Source organism: Oncorhynchus clarkii, chromosome 29, assembly GCF_045791955.1.
Source record: "Oncorhynchus clarkii lewisi isolate Uvic-CL-2024 chromosome 29, UVic_Ocla_1.0, whole genome shotgun sequence".
Lineage (NCBI taxonomy): Eukaryota > Metazoa > Chordata > Actinopteri > Salmoniformes > Salmonidae > Oncorhynchus > Oncorhynchus clarkii.
The window spans coordinates 26,687,940-26,709,627 of NC_092175.1; the positions used below are offsets into that span (position 1 = coordinate 26,687,940).

The 21,688-nt window shown below is 41.6% G+C and overlaps 2 protein-coding genes across 2 annotated transcripts; one reads left to right on the forward strand and one right to left on the reverse strand.

Annotated features, from left to right (window-relative positions):
* Nucleotides 1–812: 812 nt before the first annotated feature.
* On the forward strand, nt 813–17,551 carry LOC139387883 (vitamin K-dependent gamma-carboxylase-like). The gene is made up of 15 exons (XM_071134211.1): nt 813–1,094; nt 3,807–4,046; nt 4,266–4,424; nt 4,783–4,948; nt 5,086–5,164; nt 5,292–5,398; nt 7,589–7,752; nt 12,885–13,186; nt 13,638–13,769; nt 14,343–14,494; nt 14,593–14,762; nt 14,883–15,013; nt 15,206–15,353; nt 15,453–15,654; nt 15,830–17,551. Exons 1-15 carry the CDS (start codon nt 1,067–1,069, stop codon nt 15,981–15,983), a joined length of 2,334 nt encoding a protein of 777 aa, XP_070990312.1. The 5' UTR covers nt 813–1,066; the 3' UTR covers nt 15,984–17,551.
* Nucleotides 16,897–21,554, reverse strand: LOC139387885 (sorting nexin-24-like). The gene is made up of 7 exons (XM_071134213.1): nt 21,331–21,554; nt 20,784–20,867; nt 20,403–20,507; nt 20,166–20,260; nt 20,003–20,032; nt 19,760–19,824; nt 16,897–19,461 (listed from the first exon to the last, which is right to left on the reverse strand). The coding sequence occupies exons 1-7, from the start codon at nt 21,397–21,399 to the stop codon at nt 19,391–19,393; spliced, it is 519 nt and encodes a 172-aa protein (XP_070990314.1). The 5' UTR covers nt 21,400–21,554; the 3' UTR covers nt 16,897–19,390.
* Between the last annotated feature and the right edge of the window lie 134 nt (nt 21,555–21,688).

The window sequence follows — 21,688 nt, forward strand, 5'->3', positions numbered from 1 at the left end:
AAGGCGCTCCTCCCTCACCGTTTTTGCCCGTTCACTGTCCATCGTTGCGGACAAAAACCGGGGCACGGAGTCGTCACTAGTTAACACAGCCACAAAGTCATATTAACCCCGCCTATTTCTACATGTTATGTTGTTAAACTCTCATTTTAAACCTAACCACACAGCTAATATATCTTAAATTAAGACCAAAATCACGTTTTTGTTTTCATCCATTTTTACGATATAGCCCATTTTGACATTGTGGCTGTGCTTTTTAGTGGAAACCGGTGCACCACGGCTCAGGTAACTTCCTCCTTAATTCAGGAGGTAAATATGTTTCTCCTAACTAAAGATCCTTGGGACGTCCCTACCCTAAACCTTAAACCTAAAGTCGATGTCCGAGCCCCCGCGGAAATTGAAATAACAAAATATCAGTTGAAAATAGATGTTTTTTTTGCATTGGTTATGTCTCAATCCACCGGACATTTTTAAAGATTTTTCTTAACTGACTTGCCTAGTTAAATAAAGGTTCAATATAATAAAGGAGTGTGCAAAACTGTCAAGGCAAAGGGTGGCAACTTTGAAGAATCTCAAATATAAACACTTTTTTTGATTACATGATTCCATATGGGTTATTTAATAGTGAAGTCATCAAAACTATTATTCTACAATGTAGAAAATAGTACAAATTTAAGAAAAACCCTTGAATGAGTAGGTTTAGCAAACTTTTGACTGGTACTGTAAATCTATATATTTTTTGATAAATACTTTCGGTTTTGTACACCAGCTTCATGCCTTCTACATTAGGTTATTCTCATCCCAACCGCTGGGGGGCATACAATTTCCGGATTGCCACTAGGTGTAGTTTGTCTCGTGGAAAAACAACCAATAGACTGAGCACTGTTTCAGGTTCCCTGTCGATTTTCCAGACAACCTTCCTTAGGCTAGTACACGGACTGACACGTACCCAACGGTTTACGTGTGTTGAATATCTCATTGGGGTAGGGACAAGGAGGGGAAATTGTACTATTAGGGTGACATCCCTGTCCAAATAGTATATATTTTTTTGCATAACCGAGTTGGAAGCATGGAAGCAGGGGCGTGCGACAATGCAGGTATGTAACAAGGGACAGCATTGTTGTTGTTTTGTAACCATTGATCAGCTCTGCTTTCAGTAAATTGTTACAGGGTATATATAGAGTAGTCAGCATACCCGAACCGCTTGCTTTCAAGCTGCGCTAAGGTCGGACAGCATTCGTGTATATTAAGACTATTTATTGCCTACCTCCTCACGCCATTTGCACACACTGTATATAGACTTATTTTTGTTCTATTGTGTTATTGATTGTACGCTTGTTTATGCCTTGTGTAACTGTGTCGCACTGCTTTGCTTTATCTTGACCAGGTCGCAATTGTAAATAAACTTGTTCTCAACTACCTTACCTGCTTAAATAAAGGTGAAATAAAATCAATTAAAAAGACAAAGAGCCTGCTTGGAAAAGAGAACGTACCTCAATCCAGGGATGAGAAATGCCTTGTACTCCGAATTGTCCCATTATCCCAACTGTTACACCAATAAGATTGAACAACTATTCGTTTAAATAAACTACCGTTTTCCTTCTTACGCTAACAAGCAGTGGCAACCTCAGCCAGAATGGCAAATTGTGTTGAACATACAGTGGGGAGAACAAGTATTTGATAACCTGCAAACTCGGCAGTGTTTCCTACTTACAAAGCATGTAGAGGTCGTTTATATCATGGGTACACTTCAACTGTGAGAGACGGAATCTAAAACAAAAATCCAGAAAATCACATTGTATGATTTTTAAGCAATTCATTTGCATTTTATTGCATGACATAAGTATTTGATACATCAGAAAAGCAGAACTTAATATTTGGTACAGAAACCTTTGTTTTACAGAGATCTTATGTTTCCTGTAGTTCTTGACCAGGTTTGCACACACTGCAGCAGGGATTTTGGCCCACTCTATACAGACCTCCAGATCCTTCAGGTTTCGGGGCTGTCGCTGGGCAATACGGACTTTCAGCTCCCTCCAAATATGTTTTATTGGGTTCAGGTCTGGAGACTGGCTAGGCCACTCCAGGACCTTGATGCTTCTTACGGAGCCACTCCTTAGTTGCCCTGGCTGTGTTTCGGGTCATTGTCATGCTGGAAGACCCAGCTACGTCCCATCTTCCATGCTCTTACTGAGGGAAGGAGGTTGTTGGCCAAGATCTCGTGATACACGGCCCCATCCATCCTCCCATCAATACGGTGCAGTCGTCCTGTGCCCTTTGCAGAAAAGCATCCCCAAAGAATGACGTTTCCACCTCCATGCTTCACGGTTGGGATGGTGTTCTTGCGGTTGTACTCATCAGACCACATGACCTTCTCCCATTCCTCCTCTGGATCATCCAGATGGTCATTGGCAAACTTCAGACAGGCCTGGACATGCGCTGGCTTGAGCAGGGGGACCTTGCGTGCGCTGCAGGATTTTAATCCATGACGGCGTAGTGTGTTACTAATGGTTTTCTTTGAGACTGTGGTCCCAGCTCTCTTCAGGTCATTGACCAGGTCCTGCCGTGTAGTTCTGGGCTGATCCCTCACCTTCCTCATGATCTTTGATGCCCCACGAGGTGAGATCTTGCATGGAGCCCCAGACCGAGGGTGATTGACCGTCATCTTGAACTTCTTCCATTTTCTAATAATTGCACCAACAGTTGTTGCCTTCTCACCAAGCTGCTTGCCTATTGTCCTGTAGCCTATCCCAGCCTTGTGCAGGTCTACAATTTTATCCCTGATGTCCTTACACCCTCTCTGGTCTTGGCCTTTGTGGAGAGGTTGGAGTCTGTTTGATTGTGTTGACAGGTGTTTTTTATACAGGTAACGAGTTCAAACAGGTGCTGTTAATACAGGTAATGAGTGGAGAACAGGAAGGCTTCTTAAAGAAAAACTAACAGGTCTGGGAGAGCCGGAATTCTTACTGGTTGGTAGGTGATGAAATACTTGTGTCATGCAATAAAATGCAAATTAATTACTTAAAAATCATACAATGTGATTTTCTGAAGTTTTGTTTTAGATTCCGTTTCTCACAGTTGAAGTGTACCTATGATAAGAATTACCGACCTCTACATGCTTTGTAAGTAGGAAAACCTGCAAAATCGTCAGTGTATCAAATACTTGTTCTCCCCACTGTATATACATTTCCATCATTTTTTTATTGCAACAATAACAATATTCCACATCAATACAGGGATATTCCTGTGAATACAAAAAGGTGAAGCCCCCCCCCCACAATTATCAAATAAAATAAAATATCAATAATCCAGGACATCATTTGATTGGCTGACACTGCCATTCAAAATGGCTGCTGTGGATTCTGCTGCCTAGCATGAGGACTAAAATGCCCAGTCGTTCAATCTTTTCAGTTTAACAGTTAGGATAATGGGACAATTTGCGGTACAACACATTTTAGTCTCTGGATTGAGGTACGTTTTCCGAACCATATCTCGCACCAGCTCCATGGTGTCTTAATATACACAGGCATATGCTTTCCGACCCTAATGCAGCTGTAAGTAAGCGGGTTGGATCTGCTGACTAGGTTTATAAAAACGTGAGACTGATAGATGCAATGCATCTCACGATAATCAATGTATCACCGTAATTGAATTGCAATATACACATCAGCATATAATCAGGAACATCTAGTTCCTAATGACTGTGGCATAAATACTGCACACATACCCATGGCATTCTTGTGAACCGTAGGGTTAAGGTGTTTCTCTGACGTGTGAATTGGTATGCATATTTTCCCATTCTCTCTTAGGTGCTCCTTTCATTGAGCAGTCCTCAGGACAGGGAGACTTGTCTGGGAGCAGTGATGAGGGAGAAGGCACCATGGACAAGGAGACAGTACCAGCAGCAGAGAGGGCAGTGGAGACTGAGAGCATGATGAAACGGCTGTTTGGGTTTGAGAAGGAGGACCTGTCCTCCTGGCATCGCTTGGTGTGTCTCCTAAACCGCCCCACTGACCCGGCTTCTCTGGGCATTTTCCGCTTCCTGTTTGGTGAGCTCTGTCATCTCCACTAAGATTAGTTACCCTTGGTCAAAATGGCTGCAGGGTCTGGCATTTTCATTTGTGCCTGAGATTTGAATTAATCGCATTGAGATGTTGAGTTTCATATGCAAGTCAAATCATCTGCCGGCGGTCAGGTGAGTGTAGTCTTGTGCAATCTCTCTCGTTGTTCTCATCTTCTGTGTGTCTTCCCGTGTCTCTGTCCCCCAGGCATGATAATGGCTATAGACATTACACAGGAGCGAGGCCTTAGCCACCTGGACTACAAGTACCTGGATGGGGCTCCCGTGTGCCGCTTCCCTCTCTTCAGCTTCCTGCAGCCGCTGCCTCTTGATTATATGTACCTGGTCTATGTGGTGATGCTCTTTGGTAGGTCAAGTTCTGAGTCAGTGATTGGAACAGCTGCTGTATTTTGTTTCCTTTGTGCAGGTTTATGTGATAGTGTTAATATGCTTTCATCTTTTCAATGTGTGCTGAAAAGTGCCTTAGACCGAGTGGCACAGTGGTCTAAGGCACTGCACCTCAGTGTTAGAGGTGTCACTACAGACCCTGGTACGATTCCAGGCTGTATCACAACCGGCCGTGATTGGGAGTCCCATAGGGCGGCGCAAAATTGGCTCAGCGTCGTCCGGGTTTGGCCGGTGTGGGCCGTCATTGTAAATAAGAATTTGTTCTTAATTGACTTGCCTAGTTAAATACTTTTTCTTTTAATTGTCTCTTTTTATAGGTGCTGTAGGAATCATGTTGGGCTGTTTCTACCGCCTTTCCTGTCTCATGTTCATATCCACGTACTGGTACATCTTCTTTTTGGACAAAACAGCTTGGAACAACCACTCTTACCTCTACGGACTCATTGGCTTCCAGCTCACATTCATGGACGCCAACAGATACTGGTGAGTTGCAGAACTTTTATGAAACCATTACTATACATTTCTTAAACGTATAATATATTTGGTTGATTGAATCTGTGTGTGGGTTTGCCTGAGTGTATGCATGCATTTAAGTACATGCAGTATATTATTATTTTCAGGTCAATAGATGGATTACGTAATCCCCAAAAAAAGAATTCCCAAGTGCCACTTTGGAACTACACTCTTCTGAGGTTTCAGGTCTGTGCCAAATTCCTTCTATTGAGTTCATATAAACTTTACTATATCAAGGGTATCTGCCTTAACATGTGCCTGATAAACTTTGAGGACACTACTATAATATATCTTTAATCTTTTTCCTTGGTAGATTTTTATAGTATACTTCATTGCTGGAATCAAGAAACTGGATGCAGACTGGGTAGAGGGATATTCCATGTCATACTTGGCACACCATTGGCTTTTTGACCCTTTCAGGTTAGTTAACATTTTTAATGACATTTTAGTAATTTAGCAGACGATTTTATCTAGAGCAACTTACAGCAGTGAGTGCATATTTTTTCGTACTGGTGTCTCATGGGAATCGAACCCACAACCCTGGTGTTGCAAGTGCCATGCTTAGGTCCAGGTGTTTTTTTTCTCTTTCTACCCTGCATTACCATCATTTGACCTCAAGAGGCCAATAAGGCATCTTGTCACACAACCTGTAAATTGTCAAGTGTGCATTCATAGACCAGCTAACATAATTAATTTGAGAAAATGTAGACTTAAAAAAAATTAGCCTTTTATTATCCACTATAGAAAAAACAAATGCTGAGGATATGGCTTTTCCAAGCGCCAACACTCAAAAAAGTAGACAATCCCAAAATGTGTGGATTCATTAACACACGTAAAGAACGGAGGCGCAGAATGGTAAAACAAAACAAAGCATCTCCATAATAACGGACGAATCCACTGACAAGACTGATATGTTCATATTTCCAAGGAGAACTGGGTGAAGACGTTCGTTATTCTAGCTAATATAGTATATTTACTTAAACTATTCAAGTGTCAATATTATTCTGAGTAACTGCGCATTCACATGCGCTTTGTAGAGTATGAGAAGCGTATCTCCATACACTGCATTCAAGAGTTGGAGAAGTTGGGTTATTTCTATAACTAATAAAAACAGGCTAGACATTTGTTCTGAAAATAGTCAAACATTTTTCCCTATCAAACCCATATGTTAAGAACTGACAAGGAATACATTGTGAAATATTTGTGTTGATTGATGTTGGCTTGTTATTACGTAAGGAGACTGTCGCTATATCCTCCACAACCGTCAATGGTATAAGCATTCTTAATCAAATGCTAAATTGCAGGTTTTGTAGAATATATTGTCTGCAAAGAGTGCCCCAGCGGGGTATTGGCATACTTTAAAACTTTTTTAAGCGATATTCTGATATGGAATTTATATTTTCTGGTTGGATTCATAGCCCCCTTTTTAGCTGTACTAATTGCCCCACTTTTATAACCTCCGATCAGGGATTGAGTCTGTTACGCACGCCTCTTGGTGGAGGGAACGCAACACCCCGCTACAACTCAACTCCCTGTGGAGTGAAAGAGGTATGGGATTGTAGGTGCGGGTAAGGATGACACGGTAATGTGGGGAAAAGGGTCTGGATGGAACCCAAAGAGAGTTAGAGCCCCCTCTCCTACCTACCCACTACTTATCTATTCTTAACACGCTAACCAAAATACAAGGGGGTGGTCCGCCCAGGTCTAACCCAGTGTGCACAGACTGAGTACATACTATGGGTATATGTATGCCCGCAGGCCTCTTGCCTATGCACTCCCAAGGTGCCTTCCCCTTCCCCCCCTGGGAACAAATGAAACAGAATAATAGAAACTTAAAGTGAACAATTTCAATAATGAAAAACACTGAGTCCTATTGGCACACGCATACCTCAGAAGTAGCAGCTACAAAATACTTTCAACAAAACTGTCTCTGAACAACAACCAACACAGAACATCCAAGAAGCTCTCTTTCTCCTAAATGGAACACCGGCTTTTTAAGCTGCAGAAGGAGTTGTTAATTGCAGACAGCTGTATCTCCTGACGAGAGGGCGGGGTCAGAGCTCCAATCTGCAATGGTGCCGACCAATCAGCTGCTTGGGGGAATCCAGGAAGCCATTTCCTGAAATATACATATACACAAACCCACAACACAGAAACTGGGAAACGTAACAGAGAGGATCAGCTTGAGCAAAGTGAGGTGTAGAATCACTGATCTACAAATAGTAGTCCCTGCCAAATAGTAGGCTTTGTGCAATTAAGATTCGTATGCCACTCTTCCCCTGGTTTAGGACGAACAACCAGACATTGAATGATTGATTGGAGATAGCTTGTGTCAATTAAAGAGAATTAACGGATTTTCTGCCTGCAGCAAACCTAGTGGATAATACTGGGGAAATAGTGGTCAAAGAAAACCCTCACAAAATATAACTAAAAAGCCTGGCCCTAGCCATGCTCTACTAGCTGACCCACACTGGACCACACAGATGGTATTTGTCAGACTTCAATACAGATGTATTGAGGGCCAAGCGCCCTCATATTTTGGAACAGCTTATATAAAACTGCCCTATGTGGGATTGTATGGATTTCTTACCCTTTGCGTCTGTCCCACAGGATGATTCTGCCTAATGAAATGGTGAGTCTGCTGGTGGTCCATGGAGGTGGTCTTTGTCTGGACCTGTCTGCCGGCTATCTGCTGTTTTTCGATGCCACACGCCCTTTTGGCATTTTCTTTGTCAGCTACTTCCACTGCATGAACTCTCAACTCTTCAGCATCGGTGAGTCTTTTCAGTCATCATAATGAGAATATCAAATGTTACTGAATTACAGAAGCTACAAAATTCAACACTTTGTATATAGAGTCCATTGTACTCTGGGATGATGTCCCATTTTGAATAGTTGCTTGTAATTGTGGTGCAGGTAGCCTAGTGGTTTGAACATTGGGCCAGTAACCGAAAGGTTACTGGATTGAATCCCCGAGCTGACAAGGTAAAAATCTGTCGTTCTGCCCCTGAGCAAAGCCGTAAACCCACTGTTTCCCGGGGCGCCGAAGACGTGGATGTCGATTTTGGCAGCCCCCGCACCTCTCTGATTCAGAGGGGTTGGGTTAAATGTAGAAGACACATTTCAGTTGAATGCATTCAGTCTAGTGTGAGTGCAATATTATGTTATAATACTTTTATTGCATCAAATGTTTGTTTTATGCAACAGAATAGAGTATTTTGTTAACTATTGGGTGTGTGTTCTACTAAGTATGGGCCTCTAGGAGATAACACTGACAGGAGATTTACGATGTCTTTTAAAAACCAAAGAGCATTCCAGAGCATGAGTTAATGTTTCTGTTCCATACCAGGGAGAGATGGTTCCAGTTTGGAGTCAGAGGGCCAGACACTGGTCTATACAATGAAAACTGTTAACACAGCAGTACCTATAATACATAGCAGACAGTATCTTTCATACAAATCTTACCCTTGTGACCCATTCTATATACAGTACCTTGCGAAAGTATTCGGCGCCCTTGAACTTTGCAACATTTTGCCACATTTCAGGCTTCAAACATAAAGATATAAAACTGTATTTTTTGTGAAGAATCAACAACAAGTGGGACAAAATTATGAAGTGGAACGACATTTATTGGATATTTCAAACTTTTTTAACAAATCAAAAAATGAAAAATTGGGCGTGCAAAATTATTCAGCCCCCTTAAGTTAATACTTTGTAGCGCCACCTTTTGCTGCGATTACAGCTGTAAGTCGCTTGGGGTATGTCTCTATCAGTTTTGCACATCGAGAGACTGAATTTTTTTCCCATTCCTTCTTGCAAAACAGCTCAAGCTCAGTGAGGTTGGATGGAGAGCATTTGTGAACAGCAGTTTTCAGTTCTTTCCACAGATTCTCGATTGGATTCAGGTTTGGACTTTGACTTGGCCATTCTAACACCTGGATATGTTTATTTTTGAACCATTCCATTGTAGATTTTGCTTTATGTTTTGGATCATTGTCTTGTTGGAAGACAAATCTCCGTCCCAGTCTCAGGTCTTTTGCAGACTCCATCAGGTTTTCTTCCAGAATGGTCCTGTATTTGGCTCCATCCATCTTCCCATCAATTTTAATCATCTTCCCTATCCCTGCTGAAGAAAAGCAGGCCCAAACCATGATGCTGCCACCACCATGTTTGACAGTGGGGATGGTGTGTTCAGGGTGATGAGCTGTGTTGCTTTTACGCCAAACATAACGTTTTGCATTGTTGCCAAAAAGTTCAATTTTGGTTTCATCTGACCAGAGCACCTTCTTCCACATGTTTGGTGTGTCTCCCAGGTGGCTTGTGGCAAACTTTAAATGACACTTTTTATGGATATCTTTAAGAAATGGCTTTCTTCTTGCCACTCTTCCATAAAGGCCAGATTTGTGCAATATACGACTGATTGTTGTCCTATGGACAGAGTCTCCCACCTCAGCTGTAGATCTCTGCAGTTCATCCAGAGTGATCATGGGCCTATTGGCTGCATCTCTGATCAGTCTTCTCCTTGTATGAGCTGAAAGTTTAGAGGGACGGCCAGGTCTTGGTAGATTTGCAGTGGTCTGATACTCCTTCCATTTCAATATTGTCGCTTGCACAGTACTCCTTGGGATGTTTAAAGCTTGGGAAATCTTTTTGTATCCAAATCCGGCTTTAAACTTCTTCACAACAGTATCTCGGACCTGCCTGGTGTGTTCCTTGTTCTTCATGATGCTCTCTGCGCTTTTAACAGACCTCTGAGACTATCACAGTGCAGGTGCATTTATACGGAGACTTGATTACACACAGGTGGATTGTATTTATCATCATTAGTCATTTAGGTCAACATTGGATCATTCAGAGATCCTCACTGAACTTCTGGAGAGAGTTTGCTGCACTGAAAGTAAAGGGGCTGAATAATTTTGCACGCCCAATTTTTCAGTTTTTGATTTGTTAAAAAAGTTTGAAATATCCAATAAATGTCGTTCCACTTCATGATTGTGTCCCACTTGTTGTTGATTCTTCACAAAAAAATAGTTTTATGTTTGAAGCCTGAAATGTGGCAAAAGGTCGCAAAGTTCAAGGGGGCCGAATACTTTCGCAAGGCACTGTATCTGTTGTTCGTCATGTAGGTTGAAAGGGGTGTATCTTGGCTATAAAATACCTTTAGTACTTTTGTCTCGGGGCTCTCACCGTGAATCGTTGACCAGCCATCATTATCGTAGAGCACTCAATCGATTCACTTTGTTTTATTTATTTGACCTTTATTTAACCAGGTAGGCTAGTTGAGAACAAGCTCTCATTTTCAACAGCGACCTGGCCAAGATAAAGCAAAGCAGTGCGACACAAACAAAAACACAGTTACACATGGAATAAACAAACATGCAGTCAATAACACAATAGGGGAAAAAAGTCTATATACAGTGTGTGCAAATGAGGTAAGATAAGGGAGGTAAGGCAATAAATAGGCCATAGTGGCAAAATAATGACAATTTAGCAATTAAACACTGGAGTGATAGATGTGCAGAAGATGAATGTGCAAGTAGAGTTACTGGGGTGCAAAGGAGCAAAAATAAATAACAGGATGGGCTATTTACATATGGGCTGTGTACAGGTGCAGGGATCTGTGAGCTGCTCTGACAGCTGGTGCTTAAAGTTAGTGAGGGAGATGTGAGTCTCCAGCTTCAGTGATTTTTGCAAATTCGTTCCAGTCATTGGCAGCAGAGAACTGGAATGAAAGGCGGCCAAAGAGGTTTTAGCTTTGGGGGTGACCAGTGAAATATACCTGCTGGAGCGCGTGCTGCTATGCTGACCAGTGAGCTGAGAAGGCGGGGCTTTACTTAGCAGAGACTTATAGATGACCTGGAGCCAGTGGGATTGGCGACGAATATGAAGTGAGGGCCAGCCAACGAGATCATACAGGTCGCAGTGGTGGGTAGTGTATATAGGGCTTTGGTGACAAAACGGATGGCACTGTGATAGACTGCATCCAATTTGCTGAGTAGAGTGTTGGAGGCTATTTTGTAAATGACAGTTTACAGTCTAACCAGACACCTAGGGTATTTGTAGTTGTCCACATATTCTAAGTCAGAACCGTCCTGAGTAGTGATGCTGCATGGGCGGGCATGTGCGGGAAGCGATCAGTTGAAGAGCATGCATTTAGTTTTTCTTGCATTTAAGAGCAGTTGGAGGCCACGCAAGGAGAGTTGTATGGCATTGAAGCTTGTCTGGAGGTTAGTTAAGTGTCCAAAGAATGGCCAGAAGTATACAGAATGGTATCGTCTGCGTAGAGGTGGATCAGAGAATTACCAGCAGCAAGAGAAACATCATTGATGTATACAGAGAAGAGTCGGCCTGAGAATTGAACCCTGTGGCACCCCCATAGAGACTGCCAGAGGTCCGGACAACAGGCCCTCCGATTTGACACACTGAACTCTGTCTGAGAAGTAGTTGGTGAACCAATCGAGGAAGTCATTTAAGAAACCAAGGCTGTTGAGTCTGCCGATAAGAATGTGGTGATTGACAGAGTCGAAAGCCTTGGCCAGATCGATGAATACAGCTGCAGTGTTGTCTCTTATCGATGGCGGTTATGATATCGTTTGTTAACTTGGCTTTCGAAGACCTTAGTAAGGCAGGGTAGGATAGATATAGGTCTGTAGCAGTTTGGGTTTAGAGTGTCACCCCCTTTGAAGAGTTGGATGACCGCGGAAGCTTTCCAATCTTTAGGGATCTCAGACGATATGAAAGAGAGGTTGAACAGGTTAGTAATAGGGGTTGCAACAATTTCGACTGATAATTTTAGAGAATGATCAACTTTATATGAAGGTCCAGATTGTCTAGCCATGCTGATTTGTAGGGGTCCAGATTTTGCAGCTCTTTCAGAACATCAGCTATCTGGATTTGAGTGAAGGAGAAATGGGGAGGCTTGGGCATGTTGCTGTGGGGGGTGCAGGGCTGTTGACCAGGGTATGGGTGGCCAGGTGGAAAGCATGGCCAGCCGTAGAAAGATTATTTTTGAAATTCTCAAATATTGTGGATTTATTGGTGGTGACAGTGTTTCCTAGCCTCAGTGCAGTGGGCAGCTGGGAGGAGGTGCTCTTATTCTCCATGGACTTTAGTGTCTCAGAACTTTTTGGAGTTTGTGATGCAGGATGCAAATTTCTGTTTGAAAGCCTTTGCTTTCCTAACTGTGTGTATTGATTCCTAACTTCCCTGAAAAGTTGCATATCGCGGGGGCTGTTCGATGCTAATGCCGTACGCTACAGGATGTTTTTATGCTGGTCAAGGGCAGTCGGGTCTGAAGTGAACCACGGGGTATATCTGTTCCTGGTTTTACATTTTTTTCTGAATGGGGCACGCTTATTTAAGATTGAGGAAATCACTTTTAAAGAATAACCAGGCATCTTCTACCGACTGAATGAGGTCAATATCCTTCCAGGATACCCGGGCCAGGTCGATTAGAAACTCCTGCTCGCTGAAGTGTTTTAGGGAGCGTTTGACAGTGATGAGAATTCAGACACGGCTAGGACATCCGGGTTGGCAGAGTGTGCTAAAGCAGTGAATAAATGTGTGCGTTGTATTGACCTGCTCCCTTATTAATAAGTGATTTAAAGATTTAGTTTAAGTATAACTCTGACTTGTGTGATAAGTTTGTCTCTCCTCATTTGATAGTAAAGAAATCAACCACCACACTAGGTTCCTTTCCCATTATCATTAGAGGATTCCATTGATAAGGAAATAAGATTCATTTTCGCTTGTACTGAGGGCAACATAATGCATGCAGACTCCTGTGGCCCAAAGAGCATTTTCAAAGCAATCTTTTCTATAATGATCCACTATTTAAGTTAATCTATAACCCCCTATTGATCACAAATGCTACTATTTTCCTATACCTATTTTCCTATATCTCCAGGTATGTTTGCCTACACTATGCTGGCCACGAGTCCTCTCTTCTGCTACCCCGACTGGCCCAGGCACTTTTTTGCCCGCTTCCCGGAGATCCTCAGGCCCGTGCTGCCGCTCACATCTCCTCCCCCACAGCCCAGCACCTCCTGTGTTTACCCAGTGACCCAGCACACATCTACGGGACTACAGGACTTGTCCCCCGCCCCCAAGGCCTCCAAAACACGGTTTAAACACAAGCTGGCAACCCTGTTCACCATTCTGTACCTGGCTGAACAGTTCTTCCTGCCTTACTCTCACTTCATCACACAGGTACTGCTGTAGAAATGGAAGATGAGTTTATAGTGACAAACTTCTTCTAATCCTTTCCATGTATTGAATCAAGAAATCAGCAGCATTTGATTTGAATGCCTTGATTTAAATGTCAGTTGTGAGTCACTGGGTGTACGGCTGTCAGCTAAAGTTATTTCCCAACAGTACAGATTACCAGAATAATTGCTCAATCAGTGTCAACACTGCTATCAGTCTGCAGTAAACAGTAGTGTAAACTAGCTTGAGTCAGCAGAACGGTGGGGGTTGCAGAGGGGTGTGGAAAGAGGCTTTGCATTAGTAAATACTGGTCCATACATCCTGCTGTCCTGATCTGGAATGCAATTTTGTGATTGATTGGCAAAAAAAGTGATATAATACTGTAACATTTGATATTCCTTTAAAAAAACTTTTTTTTTCACAAATATGTCTAGCTTTTTTCTTTTTGACCTAGGGCTATAACAACTGGACCAATGGCCTGTATGGGTACTCCTGGGATATGATGGTTCACTCCCGATCCCACCAGCATGTCAAGATCACCTACAAAGATGGAAAAACAGGAGATGTCGGATACCTCAACCCTGGGGTGAGCCATTGAACAATATATCAACTATAAAATCAGACTCATAGGAAGGGTTAGAAAGCATGTGGAAAAAGGGAGGAAATTTGGGAGACATGGGGAATGTTAATGGTTAATATAATCGACTTGAGCTTATTATCCCTAATGTCACATTCCCCATGTGACATTAGGGATAATAAGCTCAAGTCGATTATATTAACCATTCAACATTCCAACTAAACAATAAAAGCGTGTTTGGTCCCACTTTAAATGAACTACAGCATACAGAACTTCATCATAAGCCTACATACAGTAGGACATTAGCGATATGAACATGCCGGGAATAGAGGTTGTTCAGAAAACCTAACATATTGGGAATGGGGGTGGCTCGTAATGTTCATTAATTGACTTAAAATGTATCAAACCTTTAATAGAAAAAATTGATTGTATATTTACATCTTATAATTGAATTAACTTATCTGTGACAATATCTGGGAGAAGGAGGATCTGAGTACCTCATACTGCAAAACTTTTTAAAGGTGGTATGACTGGTTCCATAAAGGTGAAGCAAAGTGAAATTGTTCTGTGGCGCACCTGTAGGTGTTCACTCAGAGTCGGCGGTGGAAGGACCATGGGGACATGCTGAAGCAGTATGCCACCTGCCTGAGCCGCCACCTGCCTCACTACAACATCTCTGATCCAGAGATTTACTTTGACATCTGGGTGTCCATCAATGAACGCTTCCAACAACGGTACTACATAGCTTTTTTGTGATCTTTTACATCCTCCACATAGATAGAAATGTTATTCGCTGTACAGTTTGGTCTTGAATTCTCTTTCCATCCATTAGTATCTTTGACCCCCGTGTGAACATTGTGAAGGCAGACTGGTCACCATTCCGTCCAAATCCCTGGCTCATGCCTCTGCTGGTGGACCTCTCTCCCTGGAGGACCAAGTTCCAGGAGATCGAGGGCTCGTTGGACAACCAGACAGAGATAGTCTTCATCGCAGACTTCCCAGGTTTGGGGTCTCTCCCTCATTGTCTTCAATTGAGAATATTTCATATGGTGATCACTGATTCATCATTCAAAAGTCCATTTCAATCTAGCTCGTGTATGTGTTGGTTAATTTTTCCTTTAGGTCTCCTTCTAGAGAACTATGTCAGTGAGGACCTGGGCAACACCAGTGTTCAGGTGCTGCAGGGCCAGCTGAATGTTGAGATAGTGGATGAGAAAAAGAACTACACGCTCCAACCTGGAGAGCAGAAGCAGGTATAATCCCTCTTCAACCTACCTGCTTCAGCCAGCCTGTAATGACACCCTTCACCTGGATGACAGCTGTACTGTAGTCATCATCATGGGCTGAAACTTACTGTTAAACATAAGGTTCACATTCCAGTTGCCATGGTGTGGCTAGGAGTACTCATTGTGTGTGTGTGTGTGTGTGTGTGTGTGCGAGAACAGCTTCCTGCAGGGGCCTACCATAAGGTGTACACAGTGTCTGAGGGGCCGTCCTGCTACATGTACATCTACGTCAACACCACAGAGGCAGCGCTACAGAGGAACTTCACTAAGCTGTTTGAACTGCAGGAGAGGGTCCGCAACGGAACAGGTCAGGTCTTAAATATACACACGGCAGGAATTAACACATGCAACAGGAACCATCACACTTGATGGCAGTGATGAGCCAACACAGCGTTTCGCCCCACAGAAACGGAACCCCTCCCTCCAGAGCTCCAGTCGCTCATCACTGGAGAAAATGAGGGGTCAGAAGCCAATGTGATGGATCCCGTTGTTCAGCTATTCCTACGGCGACAGCGGAGGATGAAAGAAGTGAAGAAGCGCAGAGAAGCCAATGTGTGCGAAAGGCTGAACCGGTTTACTGTGAAAAAGTACTACATGTTGCGTCGAGCGTGAGTGTTGTTTTCAGTGCAACTACCAAAACTCATGACAACCATGTGATTCCTCCAGTTTCCACGTGTATCCTGCAGTGGCTTGGTTTAACGTAGACATTCGCTTTGTAGGAGTAAATGTCATAGACTAAATATAAGGCACATGTGTTTGAGTATATCATGCTCTGTGTTGTAGGTTCCTGATGACAGCCATTGCAATGCGTAACCTGGCGGTGGGCCTCCCTCCTCTGGAGCAGCTGACCAGGGAAGTGGCCTTCGCGAACATGAAGGAACCAGAGACTGAGGCCAGCCAGGACCTCAAGGATGAAGTGGGCCACGATGAGCTCTAGGAGTGTGTAAAATCATTTTTATGTGAATGTGCTTGAATAACAGAAGGCGCTAGACTGTTACTATACTAGGTACACCAACCCAGTAATCAAACAAAGGATTTTCATTTGAATGGTTTTGAACATTTGGAAATATGAAAGAGAAATTACTTTAATTGTTTGGGGAGAGGTGGGGTAAAGGCTGCATTGTATTTGAAAATATGTTTGAAATTATGAAGGGGCATGTTTCTGATTGATTTGTCTTATGACTGATCTTGCAGTTTAACTGAAAATACATTCATAGGTTGTTCAAGATCACATTGTTCTTTTTGGTCTTATTTCGATATTGCCATAAGTATTATAATTGAAAATCCAACATGCACCTTCACAAAATGTATGTTGTTTTCTATCCCTAACTTTAATGAGGTCATTTTTTTTAGACTGACTCCAGTTGTGAAAAGTGGTGATCAACTTTATGCTACAGGTAACTGCCAAAATAAAGGAAACACCATTTTAAAACGCCCTAAGGTCGATGTCCGTGCCCCTGCTGAAATCTAATCTCCATAAAAATGTGTCAGTTTAAGGTAGAGATTTGTTGTGTCTCAAGCCACCGCATCCAGGTGACAGCGTTAGAGCGGTGTTTGTCAGACCATGAGACATCCTGAAACATTCTCACACGAGTCTTGGGACTTCTGTCTGTGGCGTCTGACTAGTTTGGGCTACACACACTAATATGACCCCTCTGTGTTAAGTTGAGACTCTCACATACATGTCGCTCAGAAGACTCATCTGAAGGTCCCCCGGTACCAGTAGAAAGAATATGGATGTGCAGTATATATGAAGACTGTTCAGTGACAAATAAGGGGTTAAGTACATCCCCCCCAAAAAATTCCTGATTTTTATCTCTCAGATATAGGATAGACCCTTCAGAACAAACTTCCTTTTAGAGTTTTATTTGGGGGAAATTGTTCCATGTAGTGAATCTGTTATTCATTGCGTTTGTATGGGCTAATAGTAAGGCCAAATCAAATCACCAAATTATGCTTTGACTCTTATAGGTTAATAGGGTGTTGGGCCACCACGAGCCAGAACCGATTCAATGCACCTTGGCATAGATTCTACATGCGTCTGGAACTCATGTTGGAGGGAGGCGACTCCATTCTTCGAGAAGTTGTCTCTGGCACTGCTCCAGAATCTAAGTGTTCAACCTGGTTGAGATTTGGTGACTGAGATGGCCATGGAATATGGTTTACATAAATGTCATGCTCATCAAACCAGTTGGTGATCACTCATATCCTGTGGATGGGGGCATTGTCATCCATTCGGAGCATAGCCACGGTAACCAAAATAGCTTGCCCAGCATTTTTATACATGATGGGATGATTTTTGCTTAATTAACTCAGGAACCACACCTGTTTGAAAGCCCCTGCTTTCAATACTTTCACTCATTTACTCAAGAGTTTCCATTATTTTGGCTCTTACCTGTAGCTTTACTTTGAGGCCAAATTATGAACATTGTTAAACATTGTCACCATTTGCATTCCAAAATGCAGTTGGTACTTTTCAAATAAAGAGCCTGAACATGAAATAAATGGCATTCTCTGTGTTTGAACTTAAAAGCTCATGACCATGCATGTTTCAGATTTTGTAAACCTTAAAACATGGGGGAAATTATTTGAGAAAAAAAGAAACCATTAAGGAAATGTCATGCTTTATTGCCATCAGTCTTAATCATGATACTTTAGGCAGAGCACAGTGATCTGTAAAGTGCTACAGTAAAATTACTGGTCGGGTGTCATGGCACAAGATACATACTGTACAAGACATACATATACAAAGTAGATACAAAAACGGCTGGATTTGTCAACACAGGCATGATTATCTCAATGAAGTGGACAGTTCTATACATGACTCCTCAACTAACCCAAGTTCACTTTTCATTTAACAAATGGAAAATCCTCTACTTTAAAGCTAGAATCCTTAGTTATTACCAGGTGAAATCACACATCGAAATGAAAATATACTCACACTTTTTTACCTATAAATGTGTGCTTTAGTATTGTTTTCTTTGGCAACTGTGGTATAAGCGGAGTAAACGCCTCTGTTCTGTACATTACCCTGGAAGAATGAACCTCGAAGGGACTGCATCATCCATTATTCCCAAGGTAATGTACTGAACGTTGGTGTTTATCCCTTACATACCAATTCATTCTTGAAAAATACAACTTAAAAATGCCTGACAGACGTACCCATCAGAACCCAAAATATAAGCTTGTTTTAATCCAATGTTTGTAAATGTAAACAAACTATCCTCAAAATATAGCTAAAACGAATGCTGATATCAAAGATGGTCAGTCCTTGCATCCATAGCTCTGTCTATGAATTTGAGAGTGGCAACATTTCTCCTGCCCTATCCCTCAGCTTTTTACTGAAACAGATGCAGGATTACCACTTGTTTTAATAAAGGATTCTAGCTTTAAGTGTGTTAATGTTCACACGGTCTCAATTCAGAGACCACATCGGATAGAAATATCAAGAATGGCAGAGAATTCTAGTCAATAGAAAGTCCAGACCATGTCTTTCAGAGTGTCTATATTATTAGCCATCCATAATTGTCTAATGAATGACAAGCGCAAAGTAATGTCAGACCAACTAAGCTGGACTTACTACGAAAAAGCATCAGCTGTGTATGAGGCTTATCAATTACACACACACACAGCATTACCATATGCTGACCACTACAGCATCACGAAGAGTTTAGATCTGTACAGCATCAATCACTTTAAATTGGATCAAAACTGACTGGCGTGTAAATGGCCTTGGAAGTTTACAGCCCCACGTTCAAAAAGAGCAACAACGAACCACATTGATCTTCTTTAAAATAAAAAAGGGACACACACAAAGTTGAGATAAGGCAGACCAACATAAAGACATCTTATTACACTGACAGTACAAGTTCAGTTTCCCTTTTTATATTTCAGCTTTTTAATCACATGTTTGAAATGTTTGATCGGTTGCCCTTCATTAATTCATAGCTAATATATTAGAGTTAAGTGTTTGACCTAGTAATGTTATTTCACTGTGTAAAACTTCCAAGGTCTCACCTTAATTTGAGTGAAAGACCACTAGTAGATGGATACAGCCTGTGGGTCCATGAGGCTGAATATATGCATTATCTTAAATGTTGTCATAACATCATGAGTGTTCATCTTTGAATAACAATCATTCAGAAAATGCATTTCTTTGAGTCGTTTCATCTCAAATATTATCAAGATATCCATTAACACAGAAACAAACCACAAAATATTATATCATAAACACACAACTATTAGAATGTTTACAAAATTGACTCATACAAGCTGTTAATTTCTTAATCTTCTCTTTCTCTTCATGAGTTACTAGTAAGTCCTCTAAGCTGGCAAACAGTAACTCTACCTTGGTTGAAGGTCTGGGAAGAATATTCCATGTATCACTCCTTCTACGACAACATTTGAAAATGTATCTATGGGGAGAAAAAAAGCAAAGTAAAACTGATTTGTTCTATACAATATTACATTCCCGCTTCAAATTATTATTGTATTTACAAGAAACATTTGTATTCTAATGAGCTTCTATTTACATATTGTATTAATTTTTAAAATATTCTTATTTGTTGCATTATTGAGGGGGAACATTGTGTATTCGGTGCATATGACAAATAAACTTGACTTGATTAAAATATGACAAAATAGATCTTTAATATTGCATCCATATTGAATGTATATTCATGGGCAGCCTGAAGATGTGTAAAGATATGTTACCTTGGGAGGATGGGAGCATGTAGGGGTCTCTATGGTAGAGCATTGCTGGTTGGTGGGTCAGTTTACTAGAGAGAGACCAGAGAGGAGAAGGAGAAGTTTCACAAGTCTAATAAAGCTAATGTTCTGACAAAATTATTCAGAATAGTTAGCAATCTGAACTTGCATTTTGACATTATACTTTGAAGTTACCCTACAACACATTCACTACTACAAATCTAATCAACATAAAATCACTTAACAAACCTTGCCTCTTCAGATTCAGTTTCAAATGACCTTTAAAAGAAAGAAAAAAATGCAAGATAGAAAATCAGTTTGGGGATATTATATAGAGGAACTATTTTCTTTCCCAGATGAGATGTTATAAAAGTAGCCTCACTTTTATAGGGCACATTGTATAAAAACTCACCCACAACTTTCTGTTTTTGTCAGTGAGGGAAAGTGGCGGATGTTGAGGAAATCCAGGAATATCTTTGGGAGAACTTCATTCTCCATAATTATAGTCTGTGGAATAACGGACACAAGAAAAACAAAAGCAAATGGTACTCAGGGGAAAAAGGTCAGTGGTCCTATTAATACAAAAGATTGAGAGTGTGTGGATTCAGAATATCTAGTCAGTGTAGCCCTGTGGTTGTATTCCCATTACCTGTAGATATAGTTCCAGACCATGTCTTCTCTGCTCCAGAACTTTGGGAATCCAGTTCCGTACATGCTTAGAGGGTATCTCAGGCGGCGTCATACTCTTCTTCAGCTGAAAGAAGCAAATATCAAATTGAGCATGGTCACAGGGCAATCTGTGGATGAGGGTAGAGGAGTCTTTCAAAGCCTAGCTCAAGCTGATTCCACTAATTATCACCCCACAAACCTAGACCAGCCTTACAATATCATTGACAATGATGGCTCAGGATGTTGCAGAGTACAATATATGTTTAGAAAGTAAAGTAGGCTCTGTTCTCGCACCAAGAATAATCAGTCAGTCTTTTGCATGGCCGTGACAGAAAATAATCAATGGTACACAAAAACTCACTATTTTATGGAGATTATGAAATTCACTGTAGCGCTTCTTCACTGTATGCTGTCTGCCATTCATTAGCACGTCGATTTTAAAGACCTGGAGATGAAAAAGAACCACAGTCATGGTTAGGAAATGTTAAATAAATGTGAACGTACAGGCTGAAAGACATGACCCTGATTTTAACAAATTCACATTTGACAGTCATAGCCATTTAAAACAATACACTAGTTGGACAAAACTGCTCTTTCGTGACTTTGTTATCAAAATGAAACGGTCGGGAGTTTCACACCCTGTCAGGACTACCAGTCAAAATCTGTTTTTAAGGTCGCTGGTCAAAATTCCTAGAATGGATCGCTCTCAACCGGGGTCTTCTTTACTCCCACTCTAGTCACGTCAAGGTTGCCTTGATAGTAGCTAACATTGTCCAAATTGAAGTAGCTAAGATACTCTTGGTTTGTTTTCAACCATGTGTTGCAAACCTGCAATGCTATGATTGTGGTTCTGCGGCTTTTGCACAGGCTTAACGTTACTGGTGCAGAGGACATTCAAGATCTCTTACCGTGTACCCTTTCTCAATCGGATTGTCCTCTGAACGGAACGATGGAATGAAAATCCTGACGTTATGCATTTTGGAAAAACAACTCCAACACTAAATGCATGAAGCCCCGAGATATATATGAACTTGCAAACACATATGGAGGTTTTGGGAGCCAGCTAGCTAGCTAGTTCCATTTCGCTGAAATTGATTCTTCTTCTTGTTTTGACTGTAGCGTATGGAAGTACAATAAAGTCACACTGCTGCTCTCTACTTGGGTGGAGAGGTATTACGACCGCGAGCCTCATTAATCAATTAACCAACATAATTTGTATCTCAAATTAATCAACTGTGTGAAAACCAGCTACAATATATTTCGAGG